This window comes from Trichogramma pretiosum, unplaced genomic scaffold (genome assembly GCF_000599845.2).
Source record: "Trichogramma pretiosum strain Unisexual culture from Peru unplaced genomic scaffold, Tpre_2.0 scaffold20, whole genome shotgun sequence".
Taxonomy (NCBI): domain Eukaryota; kingdom Metazoa; phylum Arthropoda; class Insecta; order Hymenoptera; family Trichogrammatidae; genus Trichogramma; species Trichogramma pretiosum.
The window spans coordinates 2,341,709-2,353,496 of record NW_019641696.1 but is presented as its reverse complement, the minus strand read 5'-3'; the positions used below and the strand labels follow the sequence as shown (position 1 = coordinate 2,353,496).

The window sequence follows — 11,788 nt, the reverse complement described above, 5'->3', positions numbered from 1 at the left end:
ATTTTAATATGTACCGCTAGACAATAATGAGAGCCTAAGTACGCTCGCGCGATCATCAATAATCCGTCGAAAAACAAATAGCTATCAGTCGTCGTCGTCGTCGTCGTCGTCGCCACGGTGTAGAGTACGCGCTCGCCTACGATTATTATTTACTTATAAATGTGCGTGCCGGAGTGTGTGCACATGCGAGCGCGCGTATTATGTATACAGGCGCGCGTATATATGCGCCCGAGCTCGCTCGCGTTGTCAAACTGCATTCTTGCCGGTCCGCGTCATTTAATAACGCACGCATGGCAATGATATTCTCCTTTCGAACGGTACGCACGCGTGCAGCGGCGGTGGAAAAATTAACGTTCGTAATAATATCTCGAAAAGAGCCAAGAGAGTCATTATCGCGCTTGTTTCGTTCGCACGGGAGCTTTTTTAACGACTCCGGTGCAACGCCGTCGTGCTCCTGCATTACTTGTTATACGAGAGATGCGACAATTGATTTCAATTTCTTGCGAATTTCAAGGAGATCGTAATGAAAGTTAAAAAGAGTGCTCAAAGTCTGTGTCGCGCATTATGCACCGAGGGTCATTGAGCCTTTGGCATTGCCCCGCGTTTCGCTGCTATAATATATAGTCCAAATCGATCGAGTTGGTCGATACGATTAGCACGACCTATACGTACTTTTCTCATGCACACCTTCTTTTGCCGAGTCTCTGGCATTCGTTGACTTATACTACCTGAAATATTTAATTACCCGCGCATTACAACAATGTGCAGTTCGTACGATACATACATACAACACATACGTCAAGTATCTAAAAAGATAAGCCGATCTCGTCGTTTTTCAATTACCAGCAACGGACCGTACCGTATACGAGATGTAGTATATACCTCTCGACGAGTCAATATAATTAATTACGAAAATCAATCGTACAGAGCGAGAAGGAAGCAAAAAAAAAATTAGCCGTATAGATCAACATTCGAAAGCACACGAAGAGATGATGAAGTTACGAGTTTTCTCTTCCCTCATACACACTCATACATGTATTTGATACAGCATCTCCGCGATCTACACAGCTGCGCGAAACACAGCTTTGCCAAAGTCTCTCTCTCTCTTTCTCTGGAACGTTGTTAGAAACGGCAGCTAGTGTATTGTATATATACGTGTCTATGTGTATGTGTGTACACAGAGCCAGAGTATGTAACTAAGCAAAGTGCAAGTTCGCGACTCCGAAGTCTAACCTCGCGGATCTACAAGAGAGCCGTGTACGCTACACACACACACACACACACAGGAACCGTATCATAATAATATAAAGCCTTGGATCATGCTGTATATTTACAAGAGCCACTAAGTCAAAGAGACCACCGGCGCATGCGGAGAGTGCAACAACAACAGCTGACTTGCTAATTTCTTCTCCTTAGCTTTATTGCACAAATACACATCGTGTAGTGCGCCGTAGATTGTTTTCCAATCGCCGGTGTTGTTCGCGGATGAGCTTGCATATACACACGTACATAAAGTTAATAAAAATTGACTGATAAATAGTTCGGAAGATGACCCTGTTACAGCGTGGATTACGAAAGTCTGTGCGAGCGGCTCGGACTCGCACGCGATTTTATTTACTGCCCGATATACATACAACGAGCTTCGTGCGCTTATCTGGTCGGGGCAATAAATTCGAAAGATAATGGATAGGCATGAGGTGAAAGTTACCCGATTATATCGGCGCCTATCGTTGAGCAGCGCATTTAGTTCTATTTTTGCGAATTTTTTTTTTTTCGTCTAGGTGTTAATGGAAATTATCGACGTAGCAAGACGGCCGACGATAAACTATTTCGTAATACCGGTGGAAAATTTTAGAGGCGAGCAAAAAAATGCTGTAATGCGCCGTTTATATACATACGAGTGTAATTGAACGAATCGATGCGAATTAACGCGACTAAATTTACGCGCGAGCAGCGCCGATTTTGCTTTTCTAAAGGCCAGCCACGAGGCTTACATCGCATTTACCCACCACCGTAGTAAAGTAATAGAGAATTTCAAACTCACCACGGTAGTCGGCGGTATAATGGTGGGTGTGGCAGGTCCAGAATTATCTTCGCTTTTCTCCTCTTCCTGCTCGGCAATGAGCGTGTCGCTCGAGTCGCACTTGTTTAACTCGCCGTCAGCCTCAGCCTCGGCAGCCTCGGATTCAGCCTTAGCAACCACTGCCACCACTTCTTCGTCGCTCTCAATCCCCAGCAGCAGCAACGGCTTCGATGTCGTATCATCGGCCTTCTCGACGTTACGATTAATTTCGACGTTATCGGCGAGATTATTCGACGAGGAGTAATCTTCTACTACCTTCTCGTCGTCATCGTCCAGCAGCGAGCTTTTGCTCTCGCTGCGAAGTTTGCAAAGTTCGAAGATGTCCTCGGCTTTGATTTCATCTCCCAAGTCGGCCCTGGGCGGTGGTTCGGGCGACTCGCTGGTGCTACCGCTGCTCGCTTCTTTAACTAAGCTGGGATCTGTCTCCACGGGAGCAGCGGGAGGAGGTGGTGCTTCCACCGAATCTTTTTTATCGTCTACATACCAAGCTGAACTACCCGACTGCTGCTGCTGGTCGGATTTTTTACGCTCGCAGGAATGCGAGTCGTCGCCTTTGGTCAGTGCACCCTTGCAACGCCTCAAATAGTTCTTCACTCTCTTGCTCTTGCTCTTGCGAGTCTCGTGATTTCGACCAGACAAATGTTCGTCTGGCGTCGACGACTCGACTTTCGGCGGCGATGGCTGATCCTCGACGACGTTGGCTTTAATGGAGTCGAGCGTCGTCGTGTCGTTCGTCGACTTTTCCGGCTCCGAGTTCGTCCAAGTTTCGCTCTCTTTATCGGTAATGGCACGACGATCGGCTGGAATTACCTGAAACACAATGAAAAAATAATGAATGAAAATATGCTCAAATATAAAAAAAAAAACAATTGTATAATCAATGCACTATGCGGCTGTTATGTACAAATTGTTCATTTTGTCGTCATTTGTTACAAGTTCGGCACGCGAGACCGACTTCAGCGAATCGATCAGAGATTAGCCGCGCACTGCGCACTACACCCATCGAAGCGGAAAAGAGCTTTAAACTTTTTTTTTATTCGTGCGCGAACTTGGACAAATCTGCTGCTATGGGGCTTATGGGATCGAGACGAGGGCATGTAATGGCTGCTAGTTCGATTAGAAATTTGACACGTTGCGATTCACATGCCTTGCACGTATACATATATAGATACGGGCGAATAGCAGCGCTAACATAGTGAGCTATAAGTCGTACATACACAAGCGGGGGTCAAGAAACGCGAGCTCTGGCGCATACACATATCGTTGTGTGTACGTCTTTACCGTTTTGCTTCTCTCGCGCTCAGCCAAGAGTGAAACATCAGTCTCTCTCTCTCTCTCTCTCGCTCTCTTGGTTTTATAAAAGCGCGCGGATTGCCTATATTATGTACTGGCTGCAACATGGTATATAATGTGCTGTACTCGCGGCGCGCGGCCATCGTTTATACAGTATGCCGGAAATGGAACTACTCGCGAGACGCCGCGAGACAGCGCCTTGCAAGAGAGAGAGGATTAGGGTGGTTTCTCTGCGACGAGTAGGCTATATATGTGCTCACTTGTGTATACACATTGTGTGTGTGTATGTGTATGTGAGCTATATATGTGAGCGTGGCAACGAGACAAGCTTTTCGCACAGTCGAGTTCGAGAGAGAGAGAGAAAACTTTTCATACAGATCGTACTTCTCGTCTTATTACTCCCTTGTAGTCTCTTCCTTTGCTCTGTGCGCGCGCGTGTGTGTGTGTGAGTAAGTGTGTATCTCGAGGCAAATACAACGAAACAACGGTATAATTTGTACGTAGACAAACGTTATGTATGTGTATTCTTAAGGTATCACGATCTCTGGAATGAAGTTGTATAAGTAAGCTGCAAGCGCGAGGAACCTCGCAAAAGTTTCACGAGTAATATATGTATAACTTTTCAATGCGTTACAATTTGACAAGACTCAAGAATCAGCATGGCGGTAAAATTTTACAATGTTTGACTCGATGAAATCTTGCTTTATACGCAGACGCGAACGTCAAGCGAATTATCAAATTAATCAATTTCTTACGCGCCGCAACGAGGCAGAAAAAAGCTCCTCGCGCGCGTGATGTACGATCGCGCCGAGATTAATTTAATTTTAGCCACTGGGGAGAGAGTAATGCAGTGCCGGTGGCAGTTGATACGCGTGGGATCGAAGATCAAACGCAGACTTTGTAATGTACGTTACATTATCGCATAATACATCGTTTGTGTGTACATAAACATTTGACTAATAATTTCAATTTCGCGTTTTACTGTTAACTAAAGCTTACTTTCAAGTTCAGAATTTATTCAATATTTGAAAGTTAATTAATCGTGTTTAGGTTGTATAACTTATTTTATATTATTTTACCTAATAATTTTTTCAAGCCTTTTTAAAACATACATTTATTTCCATTCATTCAACATATTTAATAAAGTTCTTGTTTTATTTCGATTAATACTACGATGATTGATCTACATTCTGATTTTACAAAAGGACAAACACATTGTTTGAAAACCGTATCTGCTTTGAAAATTGAGCAAAAATTTAAATTAAAAAATACCAACTCATATTTCAATAAAAAAATGGAACGAGGAAAATACGCGTTCACATGACGCGAACACGAGAGTCAATCGCATACTCTCGTTTTTATTTGCATCGACAGAAACTCTATTAAAACTTCATTTGAAAAACTCACGCGTATACCATATAAGATCGATATACACCAAGGGGACACGAAGTAAAGTTCGAATGAAAATACATGCCGCGTACCGGAGCGCGCCTATATATATTATTCGACGGTAAATTCGACTCGCGCCTTTTGCATATTTTAGCGAGAACACAAAAGCCCTCCGAAGAGTCCTCGAATTGCTCGAGAGAGTTTTTTTCAGGTTTCACTTTTGAAGCGCTCGCGACTCTTTTTTTTACTCTCTTGGCTTCTATTGCTGTATAGTGTGTAAACGCGTTTGAGGGGTCTGGTCATGCAGGAGAGATGATAGATCAAGTTTTGAAGCTTCGACTTATATAATTAATTTGACTTTGTGTCACTTGTAGATTTACAAAACGAAGGTACTTGCAATCTAGTGGCGGAGACTGGCCTTCATTATGACTGAATTTTCATCGACGCAAAAAGTCAGTATTAAAACATTAATTTTCAATCAAAATGTATGAAATTATCATTTCTTTAATGTTTTTCCTCTTGTTTTTGTTTGCACCACTAGATGGCGAGTACCTTCATCCTTATCTATTATTAATTCTTTATTGTTTTTGCTCTTTTTTTGTTTTTGTCTCCACTACTAGATGGCGAGTACCTTCACCGGTAAATCTGCAAGTGACAAAGTCAAAATACAGTGATATATAAGTCAGATGTGTGTTATGCCATAACACTGCAATATGTATCACTATCCATTTGTTTCACATTTTTATGCTAAAAAAATTAATTAGTACTTATGAATTCTATTCCAACGAAGGTTTCATCTAAAATTACCTTAAATAAAATTCAATATAGTTCACTTTAATTTTGATGTCTGATTTTACGTTAAATCTGCATTAAGTATATGTGAAAACTCTTCTCGAAAACCTTATCATCCTATGGCGCTATGTTTCTACACGCCAAGGTTAGATGGATAATACTCATTCCTCTCATAATTGCACGCGCTGCTGTGTCTCGAAGCCAGATGAAATTAAATTTTCATAAAGACCGAAAAGCCCGAGACTCCGAAACTTATACAACCATGTCGAAGCCTACATTATGCAGAGGTTATACATTTGAGGGTATTACTGCTACTAGAAAAATTTTTGCATCGCTCGACGCTCGAAGTTAATTGAGAGATCAATCATGCAGGAGCTTTTAAAGAAATTGAAAAGTTTATACGAGATTTTTGCAAGTAAATAAGTTGTCGTCGATCGTCAACCGAGTTACAAGCGAAATTCGTTACAAGTTTCCTCTGCGTCTCGAATGTGGATCGTTACATTATGCGTAACCTTCAATTTTTTACGGATACGCGCGCAACTAATCCACACGAAGAACACACAATGTGTACATAAAGACGAGCTCGTGCGTTATGTGCATTGACTTATGCACAGGCAAGCGTCTATCGTAAATAGAGCGATGCAAAGCCCATAAAGAGTCGATACCGTTCGAGCATTAATCAGCGTGCAAAGTCTTCGTTCGCATGTACCATAAGTTTATATCGAAGTGCACAGGCGAGAAAGAGAGAGAGCGAGAGAAAAAGAGGCGCGATTTATACCGTGTATACGCGGGTGGCTCTCTACCGCTGACGTAACCGTGTGTCTCTACCGAGTCTCGGCGTGCAGCAGCGGCGCAAGTAGGTACATTCTATATAATATATAATCGACGAGGACGTGTATGGCGCGGCGAGCCTTTATCAGGCGCAAACGATCAAAGCTGCACATACGTACACACATGCATATGGTCTCTCTGCATCTGCAACAGATGAAGATAAGTCCGTTGGGCTCGCTCGCGTACGTGTCGAGAGAGAACTGCAACGTTGCATACGGCTGTTGCACGAAGGAAGGCGTTACTCGCGCCGGCTCTCGTTGGCTTGTTCTATTTATTAATAAGCACTCGGCGATGCGGTGGCGCGGCGAGGAAAAAAACGACTGTCAAGTCTCGAATACGCGGGTACGCTACGTACGGGATATTTTCGAAAATTCAAACGGAATCGTTCCAAGCTCGGAAGTCGATTCCAATGATGCGCGACCCTTATAAGCGCGAGAGTGTTTGCTGGAAATCATTTGCGCGCGATTTAGTATAAAATTACAGGAACTCGCGGGCAGTGTTGATAATTCACGCGCACTTTATCCGTTGTTATAATTTTCAGGCAATACAGAGTTCTCGGGAAATAATCTTGACGCGAGAGCGAGTGAACGTATATATTTCTCTGCCGTAGGTTGAACTTTGCAAGCTTGTTTATTTACATTCGGAAATAGCCTCGCGACTTTGGCTCGTACACGCTCCGTACAAGTTCATTTTACAAACGATTGAACGAATTCGTTTCACCCTCGATTTTCCAGAAGCAAAATCAATACAAATACTTTGTTTGCCCGCGAAACGCGCAGAGTCCATTTCATTACCGGTCGATCGAGCTTTAATAAAGCTTTCAAGTTCTCTCTCTGCGTACATACGTACGTGAATGACTAACTCCGCATTCAAGAATTTCAACGTTTCACTTTTTGCATAATGAGCTTCTATCCAGACTAGTCAAGGGGTTATTTCCCTTATACCATATATGTGCTGTATACGTATATGCATAAACATGTACGAATATACAAAAAGGACTCAGTCACGCACGCCCCTTGTGTATACACCATAATACAGTAGCTAATAAAGCTCGCAGGGCTCGCTACTCTTCGTATGTACACAAATTCATGCGTACTTATGTACGTGGGTGGTTAGATTACTTATAAAATTAATTTTACATTTTAAAGAATGAGAGTAGGAAAAATTTTACGCCGACATGATAGACGAAAAAAGCTCAACTCTCGCTTCAACAAGATGTATCATGATACCCATAAGACACATTCGACTTATATAATTGTATTTTGACTTTATCACTTGCAGACTTACAGATTACGGTACTCGCCATCTAGCGGTGGAGAGTTAAAATAGTATTATCGTATTTGAAGTAGTTAAAAACTAGTTTGCATTTTTTTAAATAAATAAATGGTCGTTTTAAAGTCATTTAAAATGCGTTTTATATTTTTAACATAATCATATCAGAAAAATCTCAAAAAAGAGTCAATAAAAATTTCAAATGGTTATTTTTTCGGCATTTGATAGTTATATCGATGTTTAACAGTTCTACCGGGTATACTACAATGTATACGTGAAATCAGATTGGAGTGGTTATCTATTGAACTCCAAGTTCTGCAACCCCCTATTATTAGAGAGGGTAAAGGCTTTAGAGCTGCATGGAATCTTTAATAAAACAACTTCAAGTTTCTCGCTGACGAACGTTTTTCAAGGTAAACAGTGGGAAAATAATACCAGCGCTCGATGACAGCTAATTTTCTGGTCAAAATTATTTCACTACTCGTCGAGCAATAATAAACTTGAGTATTATGATTATACGGAAATCGTGAAAAATAATAGAGTAACAAGTGACTGTTGCGAGGGTATAGAGTAGTATATAAGTCTGTATCTATATGTACGTAGACAACAGTATTGTATATAGACTCGAATCGATCTCTCTCGACCGGTGGGTGCCATTCATGTACTGGACGCGCGGGGGCGTTGCACCGGCTGTGCCCGAGCAGGCAGCAGCTTGTGCTTGGGCTTGTACCTCGCTCGAGCGAACACAAGAGAAGTTTTGATATAAGCGATTTAATCAGCGGAAAAGTAAAGTTTGCGCCGGGCGCCAAGCGTACACATACACACACATATACACACATACGCATATGTAGACGTATACACGCTCTTGTTTTGACGTTTATTTCGTTTCTTGCACGTTTCATCTCTTCTCGCGCGCTTCTCTTTTCTTTTTTTTTCTACTTCCGTGCAGGTATCTTTTACGCGCAAAAAAAACTCCCGCGCGTTTAATTGGTTATTGCTCGCACGGCGCCGTCGTTAGAAGTTTTATTCGGTAGGCGCGGTTTTGTGTGTCTTTTATTTTTTCTCGCTAGGCTTAAATAAATCGAAGTCATTTTTGTATCTCCGGCAAATGCGTCGTAAAAAACGAATATCGTTTCAAGCTCATATTTCTGGCTAAGAGCAAACATTAAGGGCACGCAATACTATTTTTTGCAGACTATAGTATCCGAATAATCAGAGATGTCTGGTTGGATTTTATTTCTACGCCTATACTTGAATTTTTTCGACAAGTGAACAGGAAGTAAAAGTGCGAATTTCATATCAAGAAAAAAAAAGGTCTTTTCGACCATTCAAAATCATCGAATTATGCAACAACGTACACGTTTATCATTGCTTTATCCACAAGAAAAATCTGCAATCGCGTGAAATCGCAAATGTAACGCAGCCGCAACCGTTTTGAAAAAAATAAAATAAAAAAAAACACAGACATCGACAAAATAAAGCTAGTACGTGTATGAGTATTGTCGAAACGAAATCGAGACAATAAATTCGATAACATGGCGTTGCTCTACGTGCATGCGTAAACAAAAACTATTAATGAATACATGCACGGTGCAATAGAGAGAGACCGAGGTAAAAAGTTAAAAAAAAAAGGTGAAAAAAAAATGAAAGTACACACACGATACAACAAATCCTGGACATTTCGCAGCGGCAACAGACGCTCTCTCGTAGTGTGTACGTGCGATACACTACGTTTGTGTAATTCGAGCCCGAAATTTCACCCAAAGCCACAGGCACACTCCGAGATATGAACAGTTTACGTACGGTCCGCATGTCGAAAACGAGACTGTATGTATGTATGTCTCTCGTTCTCTCTCTCTCTCTTTTTTACTCTTTAAACGCGCACATCACATATTCCAATGTGTGACTGGGATATTAAGCGGCTATAGATAAAAAAGCCGCGATAAGGCCTCGTATAAAGTTGAACGAGATTACGATGCACTTCGCAGCGGCAAAAAGGTGGAAGTCGCGCATTCACAAGCTCGGTATATTATTGCGTGGGCGCGACTGCCCGCAGGCGAGAAGGAGCAGCAGTTGCTCTCTCGCGAGCAACAACAAAAAAATCGCTCATATTTTATCATTTCGAATTAAATGAGCGGGTGCGAAGCCTGTCGCTTTCAATAGGTGCTACATAAGAACGAAGCTGCGAGAAAATTTTCAATCGGTGGCGTCGACAGCGCGATCTAATCTTTTATAAATTAAAATGACTAGCTGAATCGATAGTAAAGGAGCACACGCGAGAGCAGCACAAAACAAAACCCAGGAAACCATCGACGCAAGCTCGCATCTACGCCCGCTATACATACGAGCCTCGTGCTTTTATTATTATATTATTACATGGTATATAAAAAAAAATATATATACAGAGCAGAGCCCTTCACGCCTCGCAAAGCATAATCGGACTATAGCGCGAGGATTGGTCTAACGAGAGCGAGAGTTCTAATAAAATCATCTCGGCGCAAAACACAATGCCGCGCGCTCTCGCATATGGAAGCAAGAAGCAGAGTCGAAGGAAGGTGGAGTACCTATATACGTATACGCGTGTGAGCACCTGTGTGTGTATATGTGTGACTATACAGCACTTGCTCATCCTTCGGTAAAACACCTTCAAAGAGAATATATACAGTGTCCGAGAGCGTGTCTGGCTCAACTAGAGCGCGAGTACACAAAGCAGCACAGCTTTGCGCAAGCTGCTAAACAGCAGCTCATCTTCGTTTATTTATAAATTACTTTGCATCATGTACCGAGGATGCGCAGGAAAATTATGTGTAAAAAAGAGAGAATTATTACGAGCAACTGTGCTAATAAAGATTCGCAGCAATAACTCGCAGAGGATATAGTGCAGTTGGAATAGTCGCGATCGATTCCAAGAAGCTCGCTGCGAGTAATATTGGGCGTAATATACGCGCGGCTCCCACGAAACACACGGCACATTAGACCTCTCTCGAAATTTATACTATCAAACCCTCGAAGTTCAGCAACACACACACACACACACACACACACAAGTCTGGCCCTTATGTTTTATTGACTGTATAGAGTCTGCTACACAACCCCTCGCCGCTATTAGGCGTATCCCTTCTTCCGAGAGAGCTACAGCTGCTGCTGCTGCTGCTGCGCCGGTTCTATACCCGCACGTATATCTCGTTTCTCTCTCTCGTTCACTTTGCCGAGGAGCTGCCGGCGCCGCCACCGACGGTGTATACGATAAGGCAGAGGGTTAAAAGCTCTCTCTCTCTCTCTCTCTCGGCAGCGGCAGGACGAATTTTGGTCGTACTCATATAATAGCAGGATATACGTTGTGTATACAATACAGAGGATGGGTGTTGAGACTTCTTTATTTCGGCAACGTTTGCGAAAAAGTGCAAATGAAGCGAGGAAAAGGGCGTGCACGCGCGTCATTGTTTATGCAGTATAGCTCCGAAATGCATGGACCGAAGCCGTACTTGTGTTGCTGCTGCTGCTGCTCTCGTGCGTTTTCGACTTTTCTACTTTTCCAGACTTTATGTGTCCCTCGCACTCGTACGTGCGCGTAATAAACTTTCGACGCTGAAAATTTTACCTCGCTACTGCACCGCTGCTCGACGCGACGCGAGTATGAAAAATAAAGGAAAGGATATAAAATAAGCGGACGAGAGGGGAAAAAATTGAAGGACGGACGAGTACGAGACTGTAATTCAGACGAAATAACGCGACGACTCTTACATTTCAGAGTATAGTGAGGATAATCAGCGCTACAAACCGAGCGAGCGAAAGAGAGAGAGAGAGAGAAAAAGCCCGCGTTCTATACGCGACGAAGACCGGATGTATTAGAAGCTTACCGCAGCTCCAGTAGCAGCAGCAGCAGCAATGTGTGCTATATCTACGCGAAATGACATTACTTTGGGCTTTTCATTACAAACCTCGAGACTGTCGTCGTCGTAGCCGTAGTCGTCAACCGGGCGACGTAAAGTACATGCCAATCTTGGCTGGCTGGAAGCCAAGAAAAACTCGCATGCTGTGTATACACGAACGCGCGACGTGGCGTTATTTTCCAGGCAAAATCACAAAAAGCTGCGCTGATGAAATTCAAAAGGCGATATTTTAACG

General features: G+C 42.7%; 1 protein-coding gene across 1 annotated transcript in view; it reads right to left on the bottom strand.

The window, feature by feature from the left end:
• Positions 1-1,990: 1,990 nt before the first annotated feature.
• The window catches only part of LOC111694338 (protein shank-like), a 32,812-nt gene continuing 23,014 nt past the window's right edge, over positions 1,991-11,788 (bottom strand). Inside the window, exon 2 of the mRNA XM_023462123.1 lies at positions 1,991-2,893. Coding sequence (XP_023317891.1) covers positions 1,991-2,893 — 903 coding nt within the window. The remainder of the gene's footprint in view (positions 2,894-11,788) is intronic.